Below are 20,670 nucleotides of genomic sequence, written 5' to 3'. Positions count from 1 at the left end.
GTGCATCTTGCTCGAGTTTAAGAGATTCTAGCTCAGGGTACCAGAGAAACCCCTGACCCTCAGGAGTTAAAATTGTTTGGTGGCTTGAACTAATATGGATGCATAGGTTCCGTGATCTTCCATATGCTGCTGATACTCCAAAAATGTTGGTCCATTTGTGCCTACTGAGGGTATATTGACATTGTTTTGCAGTGTTGCGCTCTACCTCTATTGTGCAGTACTCCGGTGCCATGGGGCATAGCCCTTTCTACATGAAACTATAACCAGTAATAATATTATCTTATCTAGAGAATTCTCCTTTAAATCTGACCCATGGTGTAATAGTTGTTTCTCTGTTAATTGTTTTTTAGACTTGACAGTTTAGTAGGACTTTTCAAAAGTGGTGGAGTGGACTTTCTTGTGTTGACAGTGATTAAGATATATATTTATTGTCATCTGTACAACTTGTTTTTCGAAGATTGGTAAAACAATTTGCAGCATATTGTACCAAGCTTTAAAGATGCATACAGGACACGTCTACTGAGTGTCCTGAAAGGGGTTGACAGTTTGTTTCCCGTTTTATATATTCTTTAACTCTTCTTTGGCAAATGTTAAAAAAGAATCCAACTCCTGTACATGGAATCTTGATCAGTAGGTCTTCTGATCCATTATATGCAAGCTCTTCTGTTTCCACATACATGGTTTTGTCTGTACCCTTAGCTTCTAAGGTTCTGTAGCTAAGGACTAAAGGTTGCTGCAGTTGTAACAATCTACAGAAGACCTGTATTCCTATGGCTAAACTGAGGCTGTATTGAAGGAGCCATGCATACAATTTGAGCTAGTCTTAACTGTGCTTGTCCATTTGCCTTGGACTGTGTGGCAGTCTAAATCTACAACTCATTCACAGTCCCCAATCCCATCTTCACCATCACTTACTCTGCTCCTGGCTAAATTCCACCCATTTCTCAATAGATCACCCTACCATCATATCTTGGTCTCTTCTTTTCCATTGGCTAAACACCATTGTTGTCTAAGCCAAACCCCCTGCTTTCCCATGCGCCACCCATGCCTTTTATTCCCAGGGCTCACCACATGCCCCTTCTTCCTCAACTACTTCCTGCAGTACAGCACGTCATTCACATGAAAACCACACACTTTGTCCCAGGATACCCAGCTTTTCCTTTCTTGGTGGCACTCATTACGCTAAGTTCCTTACTTCATGGATGCAACATGTTAATTGTATTTTTCTGTTTGTATTTTAGATAACTGGTGCTAGTTGTCTCTGAAAGCCATGACAGCCTGAAGTTCTGAACCCCCAGCGGTGGGAAGGATTGGGGGAAAACAATCGGTGATACGATGGAGAGACTATCCCCTCCTCCTTATCCTGGCGAGCAGTTTTCAGAGCATGGAGCAACACATATGCTGGTAACACTGGATCAGGATGATGATGATGATGATGATCATCAGCGGCTAAATGACTGCTCCCCGATAGGGGAGGACAGGGCCTTCTATGACCAGAATGCCAACATTTCCATGGGTGATGTGGATATGTCTGGGGTCTCCAATGAGGGTGACATGGAGCGGCAAGCTTTGTTTTTCCATCCTTTCGAGCATGAAAGGATGATTAAGGAAGTGGGAGGAGTTCCCCGTGGGGCTTTTCTGGGGAGGCTTCCAGATGGCTCAAGCATGTTTACCAGTCTACCCCGCCCGGAGCTTCACCTTGATTTTGAAGACCATATTAGAGGTAAGTTGTATGTACAGGAAACACATGGTTGCTCATTGTATTCTATTTAAGTTGTTTAAGCAGCTGTAATGATCTGTAAAGGCTCAACGCTATCTATATCTGTTTCACCTTTCATCAATTTAATAGCTTTCTCGTACTGTCTCCTTTATTGAATGATGCCTTCAAGGGCAATCTGGTAAATAGCAGCTTAGTTGATGATCTGTGGGTTGAGTCATATGATGTTTGCTTGGCCTGAGATGATGACAATTACAGTTTTGGGGGGAAGAATGACCAACTGTTTTGTCAGAAATCACATATGTAGGCATAGTAACAATTGTCTTGACAAAAGTGCCCAAAACGTTCTTGGTAGCTAGTTGTAGCATACTGTAAATTGTCGAAAGTCTAGTAACTAAGGGCTGTGATGTATATGGAAACTCTCCACAATACTGAATGTAGTAAAGGGCATTGATCATCGCCTGTGATGGTTTGAAAGAAATAATGTGCTGTATCTGTCACTATTGAGCCACGTTTAGGTGGAATTGGGTACATGTGTTCAACTAGTGCTGAGGCATGTTGTTCTGAATGTTCGTTTGTGCACCAAAACTCCACCAGATAATTCAGGTCTACGTCTTTGTACACAAGGGGTCATGTAGATGTTATTGCAATAAATGCCACATTCATCATGCAGTTTATAAGCTATCAGAAGCTGTTTACTAAGAATATTTTGGTGTGGCTAAAGCCCACGTCAGTCTACGTAGACTTGCAAATAATGTTGGCTTACTTTATGTGAGTGCCACCTACCTCTCACTTCATCTAACTCTCTTCAACTCTATTCTTAAGATGCATATTTTGACCAGTGTTCTGTGTATCCTTCTCATGTGAATTCTTAATTGTAACTCCTCCCATCCGCAACTTCCCATTTCCTCTCTAGAGTTTTAATAACCATTTGTGCTTCCAAACCGGCCCATTTTCCCTTCCCCACAGTCCCTCTGTGCGCTTCAGAGCCCCCTGGTGACGTGCTCTCTATCATTGCATGTATTGTCCTGCTGGCACGACCTACCTGTCGCTCTCCATCAACTGTCTCAAAGAACTCGAAAGTAACTGAATGATGTCAGAGTGGCTGTACATAAACACAAAAATGCATTCCTTTTATTCTTTCATGTGAGGGATTGAGAGTGTGATTGTTGGTATGGTGTCGTTCCAGGCATTTCTAAATCCATTTGCTATAGACATCTGTGCGGAGTAATTCGTCTCTAAAATGTGGTGTTGGCACTAAACCATGTTGAAGTACCTTTGATTAAAATGTTGGCAATAGGACCGGAGATGCTTTAGGAGGGGTTTGAAGTGACCCTTTGGAAGAAAAGCCACAAAAGATTGAGAAAACGAATGTCCAAGGAAAACAGTCTTGAATGTTCTTTGGTTTCTAGTTTATGGACAGTAGTATAAGTGTGTGTGTCTCCCCCCCCCCCCCCCATCAATCCTTGTCTCCTGTATAACATATTGGGAGGCAGCCCTTCCTGTATTGATTTATATAACTATTTTTGCAGGTTTATTTAGAGCAGAACAAGGCCTGTAGGCTTCTGAGTGCTATAAAATAAAAGTATGCAAATGGTGAGTACAGGATATCCCTGATAAATATCAAGTAGAAGGAAATGTTGAATCTGTCCTCCCACCACAGTATCTCTTTATTGAGTTTTGTTACATCGAGCCAGGCACTAATACAGAAAAAGTGAATTAGCAAAGCTATGCACACATGGCATATAAGCGCTTGTCAAACATTTCTTAAGATATGTAAACTGCTGTACAGTCATGCTACGTATTTGCTAGAAGCCGGTGCAGAACAGGCCGTTTCAAATATAATCTACATACATCATGCCGAGAACCATTGAGAGAAGGAAATTAATCTGAGAACGTAAAAAAAAGGGGCTATCGCTCCTCCCCTATGTATGAACTTAACAACTGTAAACTTTAGAATTTGGTTTATAGTCTTGACCACCTGGTGGCTAAATGCACTGCCTTATTGTGGCCCAGTATGTTGATCAGTCGCAAGTCCTTTGCACTTTATTTGGTCTCGTTGTGTCTTGTATGTGAACTTGCCTCCCTACGTGGGCGCATATCTCGTGCCTTCGTGCACCCTAGGCATGGCAATGTTTGCTCCCTACATATGACGGTGTGATCCCTGCACCATGCGAGGACTGGCACCCCACTGTGTTGCAACTCTGTACCTGACATCCCGCTAAGCAGGAGTGCTCATGTCCGTGCGTCAGGGGGGGAGGGGGGGGGGGTGGTTTGTCAACCATTTTAGATGCTAGTGCTGTTAAGTGTCCTCCCATATATTGTTCGGCGGCCCCACACCCTGTGAGTGCAATTTGGCCCAAGCGTAGCTCTCTGCTGTCGCCTAATTACAGAGATCCTGCAACCATTGTCGCATCAGAGGTGCGGCTGGTGACTTCCACACCATCGTGATCTGTCTCTTAGCAAAGCTATAAGCCAAAGATACAAATTGTGTTGCATATTTAGTTCTCTGTGTGCTTGGTACTAGCCCCAGCAAGCACTGTGCTGGGTCCCTCAGAAGTGGCTTACCAACGATTTCAGCCGCATCTGCCACCATAGCCTCCCTGAACTGGGCAGTCTCTGGGCAGGCCCAGACCATTTGCTAAAAGTCCACTTCCTGAGAATCTCACTGGTGGGCTTTGGCAAACTTCGGGGAACATGCGACTGATTTGGGCAGGGGTTAGATATACTTGGTGCACATAGTGTTTGTACTTCAGTCTTGGGTTTCTAGACACCGTCTTGGCCTGCTCTAGCGTGGATTCCCACTGCTTGTCTCAGCTCACGCCCTAATATTGTGTTACACTTATTTTGTGTGGCGGACTACCCATTAAGTCTGTTTTGCAACAGTGTGTTGTACAATAGGTTGCCCGCATTTTTGCCTTCCTTCCATGACCTAGCAAATGTCGTAGAGTGTATGGCCAGACCACTCAGGGGGACATGAACACACACATTATCTTGCTCACGTTTCAGGAGGTGGCTGATACATATGTCATGGGCTCAGGGCACATCCTTAAGTGCAATGCACTGATGCATGGAATTGCGCAAACATGGAAACGGGATCAGGTTCAACCTGTGTTCTGCATAATATGTCGAGTCCATAAAGTGAAATGGCGCAAGGCCATCTGGGTCCATTCCCTGCAGTGGGGTGTTTATCTGTCTAATCTGATGTCCTGCACAGAGTTCAAGTCTCCTACCCATGTACTCAGGGCTGTCAGGTTCTGTACCATAGAAGGGAGAAGTCTATCCAGAAAATGTTTGAGTGCTGTTGGGGCGTAAATTGCTACCAGTGACAGGTGCTCCCCATCTAGTGTACCTTGTGCTACCATATAGCACCTTTTTTTGTCTACGACTCTGCGATATATTACTAATGGGACCATAGGAGAGATCCATATCAACAACCCTAGGGCATATGCTGAATATATAGTGGCCACTATCTGTCCTCGCCATCTCCTAAATGCTTTCTGTAGTTCTGTGATTGTTAAATGTGTTTCCTACAAATATGCAACTTGCATCCCCCAGTGCTTTAGGTATGTCTGAATCTTGTGATGTTTTATGGGTGTAGCCATTCCCCGCACGTTCCCTGTCAGAATTGTATATTATGGGGATGTTTCTTCAAATGAAGTGAGTATAGTCCTAGGGGGTCACCATACTCCCTCCGCCTTTGTATGCGGTGGACTGTCCCAAGATCTTAGGGGTTGGCCAGTGACTGTGTTGGCAGTGGCAGAAGACATATCCACATAAACCATGAGAAGCATTAAACAGCCACCCCCAGGTTGGAACTACAACAGTTGTCTGTTTATATTCCAATCCAACAAACTGGTGTCCTAAACTGTTTAACCAGGCCTCAGTGGTAGATCAAGTGTCAGCAACTTAGAGTAACGATTCTACTCGAAAGGTCTGGCCCATGGCGGTACTTCAGTGGCTGCCCCACCCTGTACAGGGTAGCAGCCTATACCCCACCCCCGTTCCCCAACACCCATCCTGTCACCCCTAAAAAAAGAAAAACAGTGCAACACCAACAACAGATGCAACATTTAATGGATATATAACAGTGTCTCATTCATATGGTTTGATTGGATGCAATCAGCATAATGGTCGGCCTGGCCTTCAAATCCTTCTCGAGGTCCTTGTCTATAAGTTCAGCCACTCGCCTTGGGAAGGCTCCGGGTGGGAGGCAGACTGTGCCACCTCTGAGTTGCAGTGCAATTCAATCTCTGCTACCACAGTTGGGAGAAGTGGGTGACATCACTCCTTACAAATACTCCAGCCCTTTGCTTGCTTCCTAGAAGTGGACTTCCCCAGAGTCTATCACCCTAAGTTTAGCTGGGAACATGAGGGAATATTTGAAGCCCAGTTGGCTTTTGACATCCAAGAACAAGCCTCTGCATCTCTGAATGTCCAAAGTGTAATCCAAGAATATGTTTACCTTATTGTTTTTCACATGCCATGGGCCTTTACTTTTGGAGACTTGCAAGATATAATCCTTGTCCCCGAAGTGTAAGAGCCGTGCCACCACTGGTCTAGGAGGCGCGTCAGGAGGTGGTTTCGTGGGGGAACCCTGTGCACACGTTCAAAGGTGAAAAAGCAATACTGCCCCTCCTTCAGGATTGTGTTCACCAACCAGTCCTTGAGGAAGAACTCCATACGGGGGCCTTCCACGCCCTCAGCCCAATAATGAACACATTATTTCGATGTGATCGGCCTTCAGCATCATTTGCTTCCGCCTCAAGAAGGCTTTAGCCTTTTGTAAATCCTTTTTCTGAGTTTGCCTTTCAGCCATCGTTGGGCACGCAGTGCCCATGGTTAATTCTGGAGTGTCTACTCGCTCCACAAGTTTGGCCTGGTCCACACGCAGGAGGCCCATTTCTATGGTGAGGGAGCCAAGTTTGGGCCCCAGGAATATTTGAACATCTTTAATGGCCTACAGGAGATTGGCTAGTTTCCCTGTGTGGGCATGCAGCATCTGCTCCATAGTGCCGGTCAGCACCTGTTGGTCTTAGAGACATGTCAAGGACCCCTGCTCCGGGGCACCTGCCTCACTGGGGCCCTTTAGCTTCACCATGTTGTGCTGCACTATGCGTCAGTGGTGCCTAAATGAACTCAGTCAGGGCTCTGTGTGCTAATGGTGCGGTGCAGTCTGATATGGCCCCTGGCACTACCTCCTTGTTCAGTCCATCTCCAGTGGGGGGGGGGGGGGTGCTTTCTGCATGCCAGCCTCCTCCTCCCCTCGCGCTGCTGGCCCCCCAAGGGATTGCCGGTGCTCGGTTCTCTGTGACCCTTCTATGTCTAATCTGCAATCTGCACTCTGCACTTCGGTTGCATGGACCACTGCTTCCATGGGTCGGGACATCGGCTGCTCCTGTGGCATCCAGCAGGCAGGTGAGGAATGCAATAGGCCTGGCAGACGCCCCCAAACCTGTGGGCCCATATGGTTTAGCCTCGCTGGTGGACCACCCTTGTGTCCTGCTGCATCGTTGCTGGGCTCCTTGGCCCCATCTCGTGCTATCTGCAACGGCTCTCTCCCTCACTGGGACCCTGGAATGAAGCAGAAATCAGGCCGCAGTGGATTACAACAACCATAGCGTGCGGCCGTGGTTATTGGAACCCTAATACTTCACTGCTATGGTGCGGAGAGATAAGACCTACATTTTGCAGACAGGGAGATGTCCGCTCGACACTCTGCAGGATAATTGCATACAGGCCCAGATCAGGAACTCTTTGGTGCGTGACCAGCCATGGTGCCATTTTGACCACGCCCCCCATGTTGAATCTATGGTTAATAAGAATGGAACCACAGCTCCTAAATTGCTGGCCAGATAGGAGGTGGGATGTTTTTCCAACGTTAATGATACCAGATTGGGGGGGGGGGGGCTTTCTTGAGTAATGAAGCCCCATACCATGAAAGGGAAAGTGTAGAGGATGAGAAGGGAGCACTGGTGGAGTGGTCTGTTGTGATGAGATGTCTTTTTCCCCTTAAACTTTCAGAAAATGTAATTTCCCCTTTTTTGTAAGTTAATGATTGACCTATGTGATATTCTTTAGAGTGAGTAAAATTCCCATTATTTTTCTAAATTCACATTGTTGTTTCTCCTAAAGCCAGTATCAAACTTGGGCAAAACGTTTTTGTGGTGAAAATAAACCTCACTGAGTGTCTGCTCTGTCTGAGGTTTTGAAGCCAACACAGTAAATCAATACATTATCTCTATGTAGCCTGCAGCTTCTATTTTCTTGGGTGGCGTACGTCAAGCACTTCCGTTTCTTGTATTTAAATTTTTATTTGTTATTGTATTTGAGGAGTAAGTGATTTTTGAAGCAGTTTGTTATCTTTGTAATGCTTAATTTTCAGAAAACAGTCTTCTGATGTGATGTGTTGAAAGTGGTTTGTAGATCACTGATTCATGTATACTTGAGGAGTCTCTAAGGCACAGGAGTGTATAACTTTGTAGTGGCTCACTGTAGGCATTCTGCCTAATCTTTGTGTGTTAAGGCATTCAGAGAGTCAGATGCTTAGACTATTTCCTGTCATCAAACTGAGATTCATTTGGTACTTAAAATATGTTTTGGTATAGAAGAATGTATTTAGCAGTCTATTGAGGCAATTGGAGCCGTGAATCACGAGGCAGACTTTCAGAATTATCTACAGAGCCATTTACATTTTTTGCTGTTTATTACTGGGAGACCTAAAATCCTGCATCTACTCCAATTGAGACATATATGACACTAAAGTATTTTCCAAATTGTTTTCTTTGACGAAAATGCTTTCTTATTTATCTTTGATGTGTTGGAAAAGAGCTATAAGTATTTTGCTTTGGGCTCCTCTAAAATGCTGCTGTCTTTTTGTGGTGGTCTTGTACACTGTCAAGGTAATATCACAAGTATGTTTCATGTTTGTTTTTTAACAGAATTAGAAAATGTCTTCCTTGTTCAAAATAAGAATCAGAAATTATCAGAACTTGTTTAGAAGAACCAGAAGAAGGCTGCTTCCACTCCATGTATGTGTACCACCCAAGCTGCCGGTGGTTTTCCCATTGCACAAAAACGATTAAGCACCAAGATTGCAATTTTCCTTGAAGAGGGGTGCATCATCTACTGCTACTAAGAAACTGGCTGGACACATCACTGGAATAATATTTGCGGTGTTAAGAGGAAATAGAAAATTAACTTCTTTAGAAATATTTAACAATACTCTCGTCTATATGGTCATGCCACCCATTTAACTGTAGCAAGGAGATTAAAAGCTTCCTTCACTGCCATTGAATGTAGCACTATTGTGTAGGCTTCTGCCATTGACTACTTTTTTTACTCCTCAGAAAACTCTTTTTATTGATCGCTTTTGTAAGAATGCCCCTTCATAGAGGAAACGGCTCTACCCAGTAATAGATGTATATCAACAAGGAAACTATTCTTCACAATTGTTGGATAAAGGCTCCTCTTACCTTAGAAACGAACTTGACTCTGTTAGTTGTCTTTTTTCTGGCCTGTTGGATGTAGATAATTTTAAACAAATTGGCGTAGCTGATCCATTGTGAAGGATACATACTGGAATTTGTTAAAACCAGCACTTGAAAAAGGCACTCTCAGACTTCCTGGTAAAGTTAATTCTATTAATTGCTGGGATCCCACATGAATTGCTATTCTATTACTTGAGACTTTAGAAAAGAGCAGCGTTATAGAAGTGCTGAGTTCTACACTTTGGATGAACAGCTCAGAGAGAACAGAAGATAAGATCTTTGTCTTGTGCCATCAAAGATAGTCCAGCTAGACTGTTTGCTTCCCTGATCAGAACATGACCGATACTGCAAGTAGGCTATGCTTAACCCCTTCTGTGCCCATGACGAGATGGTCTCGTCATGGAGCACAGTCGCGCTGTGCCCATGACGAGACCATCTCGTCATGACACCCACCCACGGGGGAAGCGCTGGCGCTCCCCCCTGAGTGGTCGATCTTCTTTTTTTTTTTTTTTTTTTTTAACTGGGAAGGCAGGGGAAGACCTTCCCCTGCCTCCCCCGCCCCCCTCCCCCGCGTCATCCTGACGTCATTGGAGGTGTCCCCTTTGCTCTCCGAGGCGCAGGAAGCCATTTGCTTCCTGCGCGTCGGAGAGTTAAGGTTAGTTTTGGGGCTGGGGAGGGGGGATTTTAGCGATCGGTGGGTGCTGCTAGCGTGGGGGGGGGGGGGGTGGGGGGCGAAATAAAGTAAGACAGAGGGGTTGCAAAGTGCCCAGATTGATTTTATTTGCATCCAAATACACCAGCATCACAGAGTTTGCCAGTGAAGTGCTACTTTCGTTTTCTCGTCTAACTTTGAACAGCATTGTTGTTCCCAGGGGGGGCGAAATAAAGTAAGACAGAGGGGTTGCAAAGTGGCCAGATTGATTTTATTTGCATCCAAGTACACCAGCATCAGAGTTTGCCAGTGAAGTGCTACTTTTGTTTTCTCGTCTTCCTTTGAACAGCATTGTTGTTCCCAGGGGGGGGGGGCGAAATAAAGTAAGACAGGGGTTGCAAAGTGGCCAGATTGATTTTATTTACATCCAAATTCACCAGCATCACAGAGTTTGCCAGTGAAGCGCTACTTTAGTTTTCTCGTCTTCCTTTGAACAGCATTGTTGTTTCCAGGGTGGGAGAGTGTACCATTCCTGGAGGTACTGCAATACCTGGTTGATGGGTGAATTGGAAAACACAATGTGCACCATGGCTCTGTGTTTATGGATGTGGTCTACCATACTGCTTATGTTTTGTAAGGATGTAAGAGATGGACAGTGAAACTGTTCCCTTCAGGGCCCTCTAGTCATGTCCATAACTTTTCAGGTGAAACCATTCGCTGATTTCTGAATAGTTAGTGAGAGATCGTTTAGGTAACCATGTTGTTTCTGCTTACATTTCACATGCTTTGCATTCCCTATGAGTGGTTGCTTTTTTTAGGCAGCATATTACTCTTATCAAGTGCATAATTTGAATTGAGCCACATCCAAGTGTTTATAGCGGGCACAATTAGGTTACAGCTGAAGGCAGTGCGAGTTTCAGTGGGCAAGTATGGTGTTCAGTGGGGATTTGGCACTATGGCCAGAGCTGTGGAATTTGGAACTGGGGAACCGGGTTCCGCATTCATGACCAGTCCACCACACCACTCTACTGAGGGAGCACATTCCCATGCTAGACCGTAGAAGGCCCCACTAGACCTTAGAAGGCTTAATGTCTTAGCACAAGCAGGTGTACCCTAGTGGTGTCAATTGTGGGTTAACCTTGAAGGCCTGTCCACCACAATCCATACTGAAGACCATCTCAAATTTCCCACCTCCCAGCGTTCCCCTGGGTCTCCCGGTAAAAATGGTGCCTCACTTGTGTGGGAGGCTTTTGAAGAAGTAAAGGACCAAAAAGATGATGAAAAAGGTTTAATTAAGTATAATATCAGCAAACCCCAACAGCTGCCTCCTCATCTACAGCTGTCCTGTCTCCGTGACTCCACAGACTGGCCTCACGTAGTAGAACCCCTGTATCCTAGTTGCAGCTGCTAGGGAACCATATAATGACATCACCAAATAGAAATATACACCAGATCACAACATATCCCCTATTCATAACATTTTTAAAATAACTTAAATTAAATTCAAAAACGAATATAATCATGAAATTTCGCTGGAGTGATCCTCCTTCGTGTACTGAGCCTTGGACCCTTAACATCTTCCTCATTTACCATGGGGTGTTTGGTCCCTACCTTCCCTCTTTCCTTAGATGTAATTCCACTATCAGTTGAAGAACCATCACTAACTTCCCCTGCCTTACTTTTCAACCATTCACTAACCTCGGTCTCATTACACTTAGTTACTCTATTAATATTCCACCATTTGCCATCTGATAATTTAAAAAAAACTCCCTTTTCCACTAAAACTTTCTTCGGCTCAGATAACTTTGAATTCCCTTTTCCAGGAAAAGAATCCAATTTTACTCTAACAAAAGTTCCTGCTCTAAATGATCTAGGCTTCTTGAGCAAACCTTCATTATGCTTTTGTACATAAGATTTTTGATACTTCTCAACTTTTGTCCTTAGATCATGTTCATCTATAGTCCTCTTGCCTCCTCTACCCATCCATGCAGGAACAGCGATGGAACATGGTGACCTGCCCTTCAATAAACAAAAAGGGGTTTCACCCGTTACAGAATGCGGTGTTATCCTGTAATTCCATAACATGTTTTTTACATCCTCCTTCCAATTACCGTTATTTTGGAGCGACATCTGAATGCACTCGCCTACCACACGATTGAAGCGTTCAATTAATCCATTACCCCTAGGGTGATAGACAGGAGTTTTAGAATGTCTTATACCCCACCTTTTGAGAAACTCAGATAATTCACTAGACGTAAATTGTGACCCATTATCCGTGAGAATTTCTGCAGGACAGCCCTCTCTGCGAAATACTTCCTCACAAAATTCAATTATATTAGTGGTCTTCACCTCTCTGACAAATGTCACTTCAGGCCACTTGGAAAAATAATCCATCATTACTATTGCATATCTGTTACCCACACCCAAAATGTCAAATGGACCACTAATATCCATAGCCAACTTCTCCCATGCACGTTCTGGCCACTTAGAGTGATGGATGGGACTCTCTTGTACCGTATGAGTCTTATCACTTCGCGAACACGCAACACAATCCCTTACAAATCTCTCAATTTGTTTGTCCATCCCTGGCCACCAAAAGTCATTCCTAGCCTTCCTCTTCATAGCAGTCATTCTCCCATGACCTTCATGCAATAACTCAATTAATTTTGGTCTGAGAGAACCGGGCACAACCAACTTGTCACTTCTCCTCAGTATGCCTTCTACTACAGCTAATTCACTCCACACTTCTTTGTACTGTAGTAAATCCTCATGAAGTTTCCACCCATCAACACTTGGTAAACACTCCAGCATCTTTTTTATGATGCTATCTACAAGCATAGCTTCTGTCCACTCTTCCTCGCTAACAGCTTGACACACTTCTGATAATTTCGCCACAACCCAATCATGATCCAAATCCTCATTGTCAGGTTTGTCTACTGGAAGACGTGATAAACAGTCTGCATTGATGTTTCTCACGCCGGGAACATATTTCACACAAAAATCATATTCTTGCAAACGATAAATCCACTTAGCTATCCGGGGAGAAGCTTTACCTGCTCCCGCAGTGGAAAATAGATCTATCAGTGGTTTATGATCTGTATGTAATTCGAAACTTGTTCCCCACACAAAGTTTCGGAAGTGTTGTACCCCCCACCAGCATGCTAACGCCTCTTTTTCGATTGCTGAATACGTGCCCTCTGCTCCCTTCAATGTGCGTGAGGCAAAGGCTATCACCCGTTCCTTGGTGTCATGCACTTGCATTAAAACTGCTCCAATACCATAACCACTAGCATCTGTCACTATTATACTTCTGTCTTTAGAACTAAAAGGTTTCAAAGCAACGGCGTTTGCAACTGCTTTCTTTATACCTTCAAATGCTTGCTGACACTTTTCAGTCCACTCAAAATGTATCCTTTTCTTCATCAGTTCTTGCAAGGGAAATACACATGTAGTAAAATTATGAATAAACCTCGAGTAATACTCTGCTAAACCTAAAAATGATCGTAATTGATCCTTATTTTGTGGAATAGGTGCATTTTCTAGATCTTCCACTAGCTTAAATTTTGGTTTAACCCCCTCTGGTGACAACGTGTGACCTAAGTATTCTACTTCTGTTTTGCGGAATTTGCATTTCTGTAAACCTATAGTCAGTCCCGCTTGTTCTAATTTACTCAATACCGTCTCTAGAATCTTATCGTGATCATGATTATTAGCAGCCCAAACTAAGATGTCGTCTTGAAACACTAAGACATTAGGATCATCACCCAGAATATTTTGCATAACCCTTTGAAATACTGCTGATGCCGAAGCCAAACCAAACGGCATACGCACAAATTGGAATGCACCCTCAGGTGTAATGAATGATGTTAGATGTCTTGATTCTGAATGAAGCATTATTTGGTGGTAAGCACTCGACAAATCTAGTGTGGAGAATATGTTACCCCCCTCTATTGTTGATAGCATTTCATTTATGTGTGGTAAAGGGTGACGGTCGATCCATATGCACTGATTTAGGTCTCTCAAATCCACACACATGCGGATACTGCCATTGGGTTTGCATGCAATAACTATGGGACTTAACCAATCCGAAGCCTCAATGGGTTCAATAATCCCTTCTATACACAACCTGTTTAATTCCTCTTTGAGAGGACCCCTAAGGGCCAAAGGAACATTTCTCACTTTGTGTACTCTGGGTACCGTCCCCTCTTTCAAAATAATACGATGTTTGAATTTCTTCAAACATCCGAATTCTTTTTTGAATAAATTTGGAAATTTGGACCTCCACACTTCAGAATCAGCAGACTCAGTTAATAAAACTTGGGCTGGGTGGTTGTGATTCAATATAATCTCTAACTTTTTTTGTTCCCTCCATCCCAATAATGATTTACCTTTCTCCACTACGTATATCTTCGCATCCGTTTCCCTGTCTTGAAATTTAATTTTTGCATAAAAATAACCCAACACCGGTAATCTATGACCACAATATCCTACTGGATTAACATCCGTAGGTGTCAGAGTTTTAGATCCTAATTTTTTCCAGACTTGCTTGTCAATTATAGTAAAAGGGGAACATGAATCCGCCCATATTGGAATCATTATATCATCTACTAGAAGATTGCATTTTGGCGGAATGTAATTGTCACTACCTTTCGCACCAACATCATTAACTTCTTCTATGACATATATCTCCACTTCACTTTCTTCAGAACTTTCTACAGAAATATCTCTAATTGCATTTACTTTTGTGGGTTGAACAACATTAAATGCCTTGCACACTCTAGAAAAATGGCCTATCTTTCTACATTTATAACATCTAGTCTTTGCAGCTGGACAGTGTACAGCGTCAGCGGAATGTCTATTGCTTCCACACCTGTAACATACTTTGTTTGTGTAGAAAGTTTGTTTCTTTTTGTTGTCTGTACTCTTGTTACTTTTCTTTTCTGCTACTACTTCACATACTTTTGTGTCGTTATTTTCACCTTGCGAGACATTGGGACTTGTCAGTTCCTTGACATATCTTGATGTATTTTCCATGCGTTTAGCAATCTCGATTGCCTTGTCCAAAGTAGGATCCGTTAAGTCCAACAATTTCTCTTGAACCTTTTTGTTGCAGGTAGCATTGATTAACTGATCCCTTATGATCTCGTCTCGTAAATCTTTAAATTTACAAGAAATGGCTAACTTCCTCAAAGCAGCCACATATTGCTCAATTTTTTCTCCCTGTGCTTGTTTGCGGGAAAAGAACTTGTGTCTTTCCACTACGATGCTCAATTTCTTTCCGAAGTTTTCCTCCAACATTGCCATTGCTACTTCATAAACATCTTCGTCCTCCTCATCGTCAGAGTTTGCATTCCCTCTTGCAACTGACAAAGGTTTGGGAAGAGTTTTGAGAACATTTCTCCCTTCAACCTCAAGGTGATGTTTTAAAATGGCTAATTTTCTATTAGCTACATAAATTTCAGCACCTATGGCCTCCAAATAAGTAATGAAGGACTCTTTCCAATCCTCCCATACCATACACGGTGCACCGGGCTCTTGTAGAAAGGTAGGAGGTGGTGTAATGGTTTGGTTGGCCATGACAAAAAAAACTTTTAATAATTAACTAATGCAGCTAAAAGCAAACTTGTATTGTAGTTCCCAAAGGTGCTTGCAATTGAGTACAGAAAAGCTCACCTTTATATTCACAGCTTAATCAGAGCTTCACAAATCTAGCGCTCATTTCTTGTGCAATGCGACTTGCGTAGCGTTTCTCTTCGTGAATATTCGTCGTGTCGATGTTGTGTGGTAACTAGGCAACATCCGCCATGACAGCACGCATCACGTGACCTTACGGAAGGTCGCGCTAGATTCACGTTCCGCACGCATGCGCGTTAAGCGATGCAGAACGTACGATGATTGAGAGGAATGGTTGTCAGACGAGCGTGCCAGGAATGATCGCGTGTCCAGCAACTGATCCGCCTTTAACGGTAATGTTTTCAATCAAAGTTCCCGTTGTGTCAATGCTAAAAAAAAATCGTCTAGTTCACCATATACCCTGCAAAAACCTTCTCCTGGTCACGATTATCTTAGACAGGGTTGCACAGCTTGTTAGTCGGCAATCACGTCGTTATCAAAATAATTACGCTGCCTCTTCGCGCAGACACCGCTCACGCTCAAAGTCTATTTCTCTTTTCCTCACCGATCCTTTTCTGTGGCACTTTACGGTGAAGGCTGGCTGGAATTACAATGTTCCGAGTAATTCTTGGGTCCAGAGACAGTTACAAGGCACTTCAAATAAACGAATAAAACAACAGTCAACGCTAGCTCAAACAGCTGCTATCTTGCCTTGGGTTTGCTAATGACTTCCTCCAAAATCACAGCGCAGAATCCTTTTTCCCAAAAAAAAACCAATTCGTATTATAAAAAAAAATATTTTTTTAGAAAAAAAAACAAGTCCATGTTCTTCTTCCTTCCACTAATATGGGCATCCCATCCTCGTCGCCAATTTTGAAGAAGTAAAGGACCAAAAAGATGATGAAAAAGGTTTAATTAAGTATAATATCAGCAAACCCCAACAGCTGCCTCCTCATCTACAGCTGTCCTGTCTCCGTGACTCCACAGACCGGCCTCACGTAGTAGAACCCCTGTATCCTAGTTGCAGCTGCTAGGGAACCATATAATGACATCATCAAATAGAAATATACACCAGATCACAACAGAGGCCCAAGTACCCTCGACAGACAAGGGCCCAAAACGTAGTGAGGTGACATCAAAATTGCCTATCTCAAAACCACCTGGTTTTGCATGGGGGGACCCCTGGGTTTTTGGCCCGGTGCTCGGCGGCCATCTAGGGAAACCTACCAAACCCATACATTTCTGAAAACTAGACACCCGGGGGCTTCCAGGGAGGTATGGCTTGCGTGGATCCCCCAACGTTTCCTTACCCAGAATCCCCTGCAAACCTCAATTTTAGCTGAAAAAATCATTTTTCACACATTTTTGTGTGGGAAAGTTGTGCCATCCCCGGGCTCCCTCAAATTTCCCACCTCCCAACGTTCCCCTGGGTCTCCCGGTAAAAATGGTGCCTCACTTGTGTGGGAGGCCCAAGTACGCGCGACAGGCAAGGGCCCAAAACGTAGTGAGGTGACATCAAAAGTGCCTATCTCAAAACCACCTGCTTTTGCAAGGGGGGTCCAAAACGTAGTGCGCCTCAACAGGCAAGGGTCCTAAACGTAGTGCGCCTCACTACGTTTTGGACCCTTGCCTGTGGCGGGTCCTTAAGCCTCCCACACGAGTGAGGCACCGTTTTTATCGGGAGACCCGGGGGAACGCTGGGTGGTAGGAAATTTGTGTCAGCCACAACTTTCCCATACAAAAATGTGTGAAAAAGGTGATTTTTTTTCAGCTCAATTTGAGGTTTGCAGGGCATTCTGGGTAAGGGAACGTTGGGGGATCCACGCAAGCCATACCTCCCTGGAATCCCCCGGGTATCTAGTTTTCAGAAATGTGTAGGTTTGGTAGGTTTCCCTAGGTGGCCGCCGAGCACCGGGCCAAAAACCCAAGTGACCCCCCTTGCAAAACCAGGTCGTTTTGAGATAGGCAATTTTCATGTCGCCTCACTACGTTTTGGGTCCTTGCCTGTCGCGGGTACTTGGGCCTCCCACACGAGTGAGGCACCGTTTTTATCGGGAGGCCCGGGGGAACGCTGGGTGGTAGGAAATTTGTGTCAGCCCGGTGATGCCACAACTTTCCCACACAAAAATGTGTGAAAGGTGATTTTTTTTTTTCAGCTAAATTTGAGGTTTGCAGGGCATTCTGGGTAAGGAAACGTTGGGGGATCCACGCCAGCCATACCTCCCTGGAATCCCCCGGGTGTCTAGTTTTCAGTAATGTGTGGGTTTGGTAGCTTTCCCTAGATAGCCGCCCTGCCCGGGGCCAAAAACTCATGGGACCCCCTTTGCAAAACCAGGTTGTTTTGTGATAGGTAATTTTGATGTCTCCTCAATTGGTTTTGGGCCCTTGCCTGACGCGGACACTAGGCCTACCCACGCAAGTGAGGTACCATTTTTCTCGTAAGACTTTGGGGAACGCGGGGTGGTTGGAAATTTGTGGATCCACGCAGATTCCGGAACTTTCCACCACAGAAATGTGGGGAAAATGTGTTTTTTTTGTGACAATTTTTTAGGTTTGCAAGGGATTCTGGGTAACAGACCCTGGTGGGAGGCAGTCAAGTCACCCCATCCTGGATTCCCCTTGGTGTCTAGTTTTCAAAAATGTATAGGTTTGCTAGGTTTCCCAAGGTGCCCGCAGAGCTAGGGTTCAAAAACTACAGCTAGACATTTTGCCAAAAAAGGGTCATTTTTCACTGCGAAATTGAGGTGTGACCACGTTGCGTTTTGCTCCGTTTCCTGTCGCGGGCACTAGGCCGACCCACACAAGTGAGGTACCGTTTTTCATGTAAGACTTTGGGGAACGCGGGGTGGGTGGAAATTTGTGGATCCACGCAGATTCCGGAACTTTCCACCACAGAAATGTGGGGAAAATGTGTTTTTTTGGACAATTTTTTAGGTTTGCAAGGGATTCTGGGTAACAGACCCTTGTGGGAGGCAGTCAAGTCACCCCATCCTGGATTCCCCTGGGTGTCTAGTTTTCAAAAATGTATAGGTTTGCTAGGCTTCCCAAGGTGCCCGCAGAGCTAGGGTTCAAAAACTAGAGCTAGGCACTTTGCCAAAAAAGGGTAAGTTTTCACTGCGATATTGAGTTGTGACCACGTTGCGTTTTGCGCCGTTTCCTGTCGCGGGCACTATGCCTACCCACACAAGTAAGGTACCATTTTTATCGGGAGACTTAGGGTAATTCAGATTTGTAAAGGAACTGTTATTATCTATTGACTTTCGATGCATTTCTGCCTTCCAAATGAAAGATATTGTGTAAAAAAGAAGTCATTCTAAAAAATGACTGATAATTCTCATGCTAGTATGAGTATTCCCAATTTCAGAAATGTGCAAATATCTATTGTTTCTAAACTCTATATTTTGTTCCCATTTCAGAAATACATAGGTGTCTTTCATACCGATTTTTCCATGTACACATTTTTACAGAATAATTACTATATACCCGGTACATAATAAAAAACCATTGCAAGTTGCTGCTCAGTTTTTGGCTCTGGGTTAGTCGGGTTCTTGGTGAACCTACAAGTCCTATATATCCCCACAACCAGTAATGTCCAGCGGATGTAATGGTATATTGCTTTCAAAGAGTTGTCATAATTATACGAAGTTACAGGTGAAAACATTGACACAAAATGCCGTTTTTTTTCAACTAATTTTCAATTTATCCTATATTTAACTGTTAGTTTCTATAAGAAACCCTTGATGGATCTACACAAATGACCCCTTGCTGAATTCAGAATTTTGTCTTCTTTTTGAAATGTATAGCTTTCCAGGATCCATTATTGCTTTTGTACCCATTTCTGCCATTAACTCGAAGGAGGTCAAAAGCACAAAAAATTGCAAAAATAGGCTATGTCCCAGAAAAATGCCAAAACTGTGTAAAAAATGTTGGGTTTCTGACAAAAGTCTGGTATCCCCGAAAAGCTGGGAAAATGGTGATTTCAACCCCACAAACCCTTTTTTGATAACATTTGCAGGGAAAAACCCACATGCTTTCATTTGCAGCCCGTTTTTCCCATTTTTCCGAAAAAAAAAAAACATTTTGCTGTATTTTGGCTCATTTCTGTAACCCCTCTAGGAGAATCCACAAACCCTGAGTACCTTTAGAATCCCCATGATGTTGGAAGAAAAGGACGCAAATTTGGCGTGGATACCTAATGTGGTCAAAAAGGGGGCCTAAGCACACACTACCCCAAATAGCCAAAAAAAGGCTTGGCACAGGAGGGGGAAAAGGCCTGGCAGCGAAAGGGTTAATAATTGAGTTGTAGGGTAATTAAATCGCCTCTGAACACTTATGTGACAAGCTCTTTGACCACATGTCGATGGTACTACGTAGACTCTTTGATCCCATACCCGTGATTTAGTGTGAAACACATCTCTATGCAAATCATCTGAGTTAAGTAATTTGCATTCACAGTGCTGTATAGTGTGAGTCATTCTGGCAGAAGAAACCTATTTGATAGAAATGGTTACTCCATTGATGTGTTGAGGGACAGCTCAACTTAAATGAGTGAAGGCTTCATTGATGAGGAACAGCCGTGTATTGGTACATGTAGTACACTGAATGGATCTATGGTGTATTTTAAATGAAACCAGTTTAAACCCTGGGTGGATGCAGGCATGTTGGATTTCTAGATCCCCCAGCTGTCTGTTTAGCCCTAGCATCTTCAATGCTTAGAAGTTGTACTAGTCTTGCTGAGAAGCAAGGTAGATATATTTCCCTTTACTTTTAATCGCGTTTTTTTCTTTGTTGAATGTTTTGCCATTGACCCAAATTACAGGACACACTGAGTCTGCACTTGAGGTTCTTGGTTAGGTAGGGACTAAGACACACAACACACTTTGTCAATCCCCTGGCGAAGTGCAGCATCACTCAGGAGGCCAGCTAGCTCTCTTTTCTCGAGAGCATTTTGATTGAACCAAGGTGTGCATAGTCCGTCCATTGTCTTTGGTGTTGGCACAGATATGCATTGAGGTGCAGGGTATAGGGCCTGACCGGAATCTCCCTTATAAAGCTGTGCCTTACTAATTTGCCATTTTAGAAAAGTAGCTCAGAACGTTTTGTGATTGTTGCTAACTGGAGAAAGGCCCAGAGTAAAACGTGTTTTTGCTTCTCCATGAGGGCGTTGGCAAATGCATACCATCCCCCTCTTCAGCAAG

The 20,670-nt window shown here is 43.8% G+C and overlaps 1 protein-coding gene across 10 annotated transcripts in view; it reads left to right on the top strand.

Annotated features, from left to right (window-relative positions):
- Positions 1–20,670, top strand: part of WIZ (WIZ zinc finger) — an 869,393-nt gene that overhangs the window by 112,655 nt on the left and 736,068 nt on the right. For all 10 annotated transcript variants that reach the window (XM_085654347.1, XM_085654345.1, XM_085654350.1 and 7 more), the window contains exon 2: positions 1,242–1,723. In XM_085654347.1, coding sequence (XP_085510473.1) covers positions 1,336–1,723 — 388 coding nt within the window. In that variant the 5' untranslated portion in view covers positions 1,242–1,335. The remainder of the gene's footprint in view (positions 1–1,241; positions 1,724–20,670) is intronic.

This window comes from Triturus cristatus, chromosome 4_1 (assembly GCF_964204655.1).
Source record: "Triturus cristatus chromosome 4_1, aTriCri1.1, whole genome shotgun sequence".
NCBI classification, from domain to species: Eukaryota; Metazoa; Chordata; class Amphibia; order Caudata; family Salamandridae; genus Triturus; species Triturus cristatus.
Note: the sequence above shows the minus strand (reverse complement) of the source record. Positions and strands in the feature narration are given on the sequence as shown.